The following is a 7,500-nucleotide window of genomic DNA, read 5'->3' as shown; positions in this document are numbered from 1 at the left end:
ATTTCGTTACCCCGTACAAATACAGAGAAACACGTGCCAGAATACACTCCTGCAAAGTATATCCATTCAACAACCACACACCCACCCACGACACCCTCGAGAAGACACATCCCTGCAACACGCACTCACACACAAATGCACGGACGCTTGCAAGCACCCCGCCATACACAGATGGCGAATGGCTTCCCCACAATGATGCATGTCTTTGTAATCAGATCACATCAACAGTGAAACATTACCATTCTTTGAAAATATCACTATGCGTTTTCAAAGCAGGCTCAAAATAATTTATCCAGACAGAATTTCGCGACTTTTCTGGCAGTTTGTTCCACAATTAGGGGACCCGAAAAGACAAAGATCCCCGACCCTGTTGCTTCTTTATATTTTTCAAATTAGGTTCTTGATAGCCTGGTATCAGAAACAGAATAAAGGTGACGAGTTGGAATGTACATTTCAAAGAGGTCGAAAAGTCGATAAGATCATTCTGCTCTAGATGTTTAAGAAGCTGGAAGTGGACATTTTCTAAATTTTTGGAAAGGAAAGAAATTTGAGACAGAGCTATATTTTTTTCAGACTGATCTGGTCTCAGGAAGGCTTCTTTATGAGTGGACTCACAATAGTATATTTAGAAACAGACAGAAAGCAGCCAGACAGAAGCGATTCATAAACAACATGAATGATGAACAGAAGCAGGACATCACGGCGATCAAGGAAAACAGCTGAGGGGATGGGATCGATTTCACACGACTTTTGCGTTGCATTTAAGGAGATTTTCTTTCCAGTTAGTTCGTCTACAGGTTCGAACCGCACGATCGACAATGTCACTGACTGATTGATTGATACGGATACTTATAATTATAGCGCCTATCCTCGGTGGCAGACCAAGCTCTTAGTTCTTTACAAACACGTGGTCATTTGCACAACAGGCTGCCCCTGGGTAGCCAACTGACGGCTGCCATTGGGCGCTATCATTCGTTTCCTAAGCCATTCAATCAGATTTCACGCACACACACATATACACTCAGACAAACATGTAACATTTAACATTTTACGTGTATGACACGGTTCGTGGTAGACTAAAAGACCTGCCGGTGGACTGTAAGTAGTAGTAGTGGTAGTGGTAGTGGTAGTAGTAGTGATAGTAGTAGTAGTAGTAGTAGTTGCATATTTGTATTGTAACATTAATCATAACACATTGTGTACTGCTGTCCATGGTGCCGCTACAATTGCTGCAGCTGATTAATTAGTTTACTTAATTTTGCACTAAATTCTGCACATAACATAATGAAACCAAATACAAACCAATTCCTCAAAATAGTATCTAAACGGTCCAACTAAATTACCCCCCTTTCCATATCAAGGTCTGACAAGCACGCTGGGTATAACTATGCATAGATCAAGCACCTTTTCCCACTTTTATTGTAATTAGTCGTTAAATGTTTTAATCATTATCATTATTATCATTTCTTAATACGCTTTGCTCTTAAGCATACATTATGTTGCGCACAGACCGATACGGTTCTGGCCACCATGAAACTAAAACCAGGACTATGTATGAAGTTGGCATTGTGCAACAGAGTGCACTATGACAGAAACATAAATGAAATTCCAATCCTTATTAGTAACAACAACGATACTACTACTACTTCTACTACTAGTATAATTGCTACAATAATACACCTTCCCATCAAGTTCGACTGAAATCATTTAAGTCAGATAGTCACAAGCTCTGTTGTGATGTTGCGTTCAGTTGTAAAGACTGCTTGTTGTTTTCACATCTTGCACAGGGGTCAAGTTAGTTGGGTGTCTGTATCTGTCGGAACTGGAATATGAACAAGGGAAAGAGAGAGAGAGGGGAGGGGGGGGGGGTGGAGGGGGGGGAGGGGGGGGGGGGTAGGGCCAAACAGACAGCGACTGAGAGTGAGTCAGAGACAGAGCTCAATGAAGTGTGTGTTGTTTACTTAAGACACATTGATTGCATACGTCAACCCAACTCACAGGTGGTCAGCACCGTCAGTGTGATGTTGCTTCTCAGAGGCAGACGGTCATCGGAACTGACTGTGGTTGTTGTGGCGTCACACACATGTGTCAGTGGCAGGGAATGATTAGCTGTGAAGTCAAGACTGGAACCTGAGCCCTGTTGCCAGGTAAAGTTTGCTGGGGAAGGGTTACTGTCAGTCGAACAGTTGACGTGAACTCGCTGTCCTTCCTTCACTTCACAGGTGTCAGGTGACGTCATCATGCAGGTGTTGGAAGGAAGGTGTGTGATGGTCTGTGTGATGTCTGTTAAAGGACGAGAAGGTAAAGAAAATAGATAGTATTAGAATTTCAAGCAACCAAGCTATTTTTTCCATGTATAGATTCAGTAAACATGAACTAAAAAAAAAGAAAATTCCTAAAGTGTCCCCTCTCTCTCTCTGTATATGAATATATATATATATATATATATATATATATATATATATATATATATATATATATATATATATATATATATATTGTGTTTTTTTTAATCTATCTCTCGCTCACACCGTCACACACACACACACACACACACACACACACACACACACACACACACACACACACACACACACACACACACACACACTCACACACACACACACACGTGCACAAACACACACTCTATCTACCCATATACCTATCTATATGTCTAAATATCTATCTATCTGTCTGTCTGTCTATCTATCTGTCTGTCTCTCTGTCTACAACTGACAAAAAACCCTGACATTTTCTATTACGATACAGTATACGATGAAACTAAACTATACAATTCCTTTTGATCGACCAAGGTATTCTTTCCATGTGTGGAATCAGTAATTATGAACTCAAAACACGCTTAATCTAAAGTGTTCATACAAAGCAGTGTTTTCATTTAGTTTCTTCTGGCCTTGCTTGCCAAACTTAATTGGAAAAATAAATTTATCCAAAGACTTTACAACACGTGTGTCTGAGCGGCTGGTGCTCAGTGTAAGTTTTCAGGCCAGGATAGTGCTATGTTCCTCGATCATCGATAATTATATCATGTCTTGTGTAGTGTGTAGAACATAGTGACTTGTTCTGTAACAGTGATCCCTCATAAAGAGGCATGTCCTACAGTGGTGAAACCGATATATTTATAGATATATCTAGGTCCAGACTTATGTATACAGTTCACAAGGAGGACCCACAGTTGTCTCCTCCCTACGCAACCCTTCCCCCAGGAATGATGTACACAACTAAAATGTTTCTTTGGTATTTGCATGTTCCTCCCCCCCCCCCCCCCCGGCAATCCACTCCTACCTCCACCCCACCCCTAACGCCCCACAGCCACACACCCAAACAACATTTTTGATTAAGTACATGTTCAGCATAAGGGTGCCCTCTCAACTACCCCTCCCCCTCCCCCTAACCCGCTCCACCGGTCAACACATTTCGGAAAACCACAACACGGAAAAAATCCACCACCTTTAAACCCTCTCAAAACATGTTTATGTAAAAGAAATCAGGACACAAAGTGTGTGTGTGTGTGTGTGTGTGTGTGTGTGTGTGTGTGTGTGTGTGTGTGTGTGTGTGTGTGTGTGTGTGTGTGTTGCATAGGCCTACCTGACAAACTCCTTGCTGAACAATGTCAACTGACTGATATTCATAACAGAACATTTAATGCATGGCAGTGTATAGTATGCTTCACAGTCAAGGCACATGACAGAATGGATAGAAAACAAAAACAAAAGTATAATGTTTTCTTGATTTGGTCCGAACTAATGTGTTGCATAACCACAGGAAATGACAAACACTTGAAAATGTGTAGCATTCCAAATACCCATCCATAAAGATGTACTTGAAATTACGTATCATAAAATATCTCTTAATCAGTAAAATAAACACACACACACACACACACACACACACACACACACACACACACACACACACACACACACAAACCCTGCAAGAGCACTGTGCTTTGTAGGACCAATCAGATTCAATAAATACACATCCCCACATTCCCACAAACTGAGTTAAAGAAATATAAACAAACACCAAGCAAACAACCAAACATTCAAACTTTGGATTCAGTCAGTACAACACTGTGTAACTTACAGTAGACCTGTAGGGTCCTGTCCTGTGTGACTGGGGTGTTATTGTGCACGGTAAAGGTGTTGTTAGCTTCACACACCACACGCCGTCCGTTTTCTGCACCGGTCAGCACTGGCAGGGTCACACTGACATTGCGTTGACCTGGGCTGCCTGTCCGACCTTCAAAGGTCAAGGTTGCTGGTGGATTTCCAGAGTCAGCTCCACTGGGTAAGGTGCAGTACAAGGTAGGGGATTCCCCTGCCAGGAACGGGTACTTCTGCTGCCTGTGGTCTATGGTTGGTGGCACTGGAGGATCTGTAAGACACCAGATGGGTTTGCTCAGTCAGGCTTGTGCTTTTATTTCCTAAAAGGTAATCACACACACACACACACACACACACACACACACAAACACACACACACACACACACACGCCATGCGCACACATTTATTCATTGGATTATGCATTTGTTTATTCATGTGCTATTTTTGTGAAGTATTTTTTATTCAGTAATTTATCTGTTCACCAGACAGCAAGGCATGGTTGTCCAATAAATATGAAACATTTTTAGTTACGAAAAGAAAAAAAAATCACTCACAGTACACCTGAAGAGTGACAGAATCTGTCAGCGTGTACCATGACGGAGACTTGTTTTCCCACTTGGCGCTGCAAGTACAGTTCCTGCCGTTATTGTCACGTAATGCTGTCACCTGGATGGTGCTGCTGACCCCGCTGACCTGACCTTCACTGTCACAGGTGAAGGTCACTGACGACACAGCAGGGTTCCCGCCTTGCACTGTGCAGGTCATGGTCTGGGTGTTTCCTTCATAGAGACCTTGTCCACTGTAGCCAGTGATCACTGGTGCTGAGGAGGGGGGGTCTGTCATATCGAGAGAGATAGACATAGAAATAGTGAGAGATAGGTGACAATGTTATCATAAATTTGTTCTTCAACAGATCTCTCCTTGTACATATAGTTATATGGAAAGAATTGTTCTCAAAGCACATGTAAATGCTGTGACTAAAACTAAACCTAAAACTTAGATATAAATATATATTTTTTTTAAATCTATAGTATGTTATTATAGAACCATGTACCTTAACATCGGGAAGACCAACTAATCAAAAATTCCTTCAGGAAGTCAACAACAACAAGAACAACAATAACAACAACACTACTACTAATAATAATAATGATAATCATTATAACAATGATAATGATAGGCATGCACACACACACATAGATAAACTGAAAACAATTGACAGATGATTATGACAATGGGCAATCAGCAATTTTCGCACATTGCCTTGACTGAGCGTTATGAATGATTAAAACATGCAGGGTTCTGATAGTGATTCAAAATAGCAATTGTTTATCCATACAGCCATTTCGCGCACACACACACACACACACACACACACACATACACACTCACACACCCAAACACGGAGGTACGCGCGCACACACGCATGCACGCACACACAGACACAGACACACACACACACACACACACACACACACACACACTTGCACACACACGCACACCCACACACCCACACACCCACCCACACACACACACACACACCATTTCCACATGTACAACTGTTTTTGTTTTTGTTTTGTTTTTTTGTTGTTGTTTTTCTCAAGGCCTGACTAAGCGCGTTGGGTTACGCTGCTGGTCAGGCATCTGCTTGGCTTGGCAGATGTGGTGTAGCGTATATGGTTTTGTCCGAACGCAGTGACGCCTCCTTGAGCTACTGAAACTGCAACTGATGTCAAATCACTCACAGTGAATCCTCAGTGTCCGTGTCTCAGACGTTTTCCCCACACTGGTGAGGGTGTTGACAGCAGTGCAGGAAATGACGTCACCATTATTTCCCTGTTTGGGGGTAAAGCTGCACGTGCTCTGTGTGATTCCAGCACATCGACTTCCGCTCCAGCTGTAGGTGGCACCAGGATTGACCCCCACAGCACTGCAGGTCAAGGTCAGGGGCGGGTTACTCTGTGTGGGGTGAAGATCATACACTGGAGGGTTGGACAGATCAGCATGGGTAGGACCATCTGTAGATCACACACACACACACACACACACACACACACACACACACACACACACACACACACACACACACACACACACACACATACATATATATATATATATATATATAGAGAGAGAGAGAGAGAGAGAGAGAGAGAGAGAACATATCTATGTATATATATATATATATATATATATATATATATATGTCTGTATATATATATATATATATATATATATAAGTCTGTATATAGATATAGATATATGGAGAGAGAGAGAGAGAGAGAGAGAGAGAGAGAGAGAGAGAGAGAGAGAGAGAGAGAGAGAGTCATATTTCGTTGGAGTGATCTCGTCATATTAATCTGCATTATTTATGGTCTAGGGGGAAAAAGCTTGTTTTACAAATCTGGAGCGCAGGTCCCAATGTCTGTGTTTTGTGCTGTTGATTCCACAAGCAGCTACTCGTAATTGTCTCTGCCAATAGAAATACCTGCGTGTTCTGTTTAAAAGGCATGATAAAAATCCTTTAAATCAAAAGTAATTAATTTGTGTTAATGGGCGCTTTTCAATTTTAATTATTCCTTGGAAAATACAAACTATGCCCAGGACACAACATACAACACATCATAAAAGGTGTATAATGCATAGACAATGCAAAAACATCACATGTACACAACACAGTACACGGGAAATACTGTGCACTGCACTATTATTGTACATATGCACCAGATAAGACATTTCATGCAACACAAAACAGTGCATACCATAAACAACATGCCACGTGTATCAAAATTCACTGCAAACACTACGTAATATATCACAGTGTGTGCATGACCACACACACAGAGACACAGAGACACACACAGACACAGACACACACACACACACACACACACACACACACACACACACACACACACACACACACACACACACACACACACACACACATGCCATACTTATGACTTTAATTCGCACTCTAGATTTTAGAAAAATACTGTCAAATACTACTGTGGCTAGTTTCAAAATCAGTGTTACAAGCACTTACATCTGCAAGTCTAAAATGATTAGTGATGAAAGCACATTAAACGTCTTTTATTAATCAGAAGCATCCCTGTAACTATCATTTGGGTGCGGTATCCCTGTGGGTTTGTTTTCCAAATCAGAGGGCAGTTCAGGCTGCCAGAAAGGCAGCCCGAAACATTAAAGGCTCAAACTTCTGTGGTATCTCATTAGACCAACAAGAGTGTTATAGGTGTATAGAAAAAAGTGTCAAGTGATTGACAAAAACATAGGCTAAAAGGCTAAAAGAATTAGACTGCCAATATAACCGTCATTGTATAAAGCCAATTATAGCAAGCAACCCCTAGGCTTTCT

The 7,500-nt window shown here is 41.5% G+C and overlaps 2 protein-coding genes across 4 annotated transcripts in view; one reads left to right on the top strand and one right to left on the bottom strand.

Moving 5' to 3' along the window:
- Positions 1-7,500, top strand: part of LOC143277326 (uncharacterized) — a 329,350-nt gene that overhangs the window by 178,489 nt on the left and 143,361 nt on the right. The gene's annotated exons all lie outside the window — the stretch shown is intronic.
- LOC143277328 (synaptogenesis protein syg-2-like) overlaps positions 1-7,500 on the bottom strand; it is a 63,431-nt gene that overhangs the window by 21,481 nt on the left and 34,450 nt on the right. The window contains exons 7-10 of the mRNA XM_076582114.1: positions 5,871-6,143; positions 4,680-4,961; positions 4,105-4,395; positions 1,999-2,283 (exon numbers count right to left, since the gene is read on the bottom strand). Of these exons, the coding sequence (XP_076438229.1) occupies positions 1,999-2,283; positions 4,105-4,395; positions 4,680-4,961; positions 5,871-6,143 (1,131 nt within the window). The remainder of the gene's footprint in view (positions 1-1,998; positions 2,284-4,104; positions 4,396-4,679; positions 4,962-5,870; positions 6,144-7,500) is intronic.

The sequence above is a fragment of the Babylonia areolata genome, chromosome 34 (assembly GCF_041734735.1).
Source record: "Babylonia areolata isolate BAREFJ2019XMU chromosome 34, ASM4173473v1, whole genome shotgun sequence".
Classification (NCBI taxonomy): domain Eukaryota; kingdom Metazoa; phylum Mollusca; class Gastropoda; order Neogastropoda; family Buccinidae; genus Babylonia; species Babylonia areolata.
Note: the sequence above shows the minus strand (reverse complement) of the source record. Positions and strands in the feature narration are given on the sequence as shown.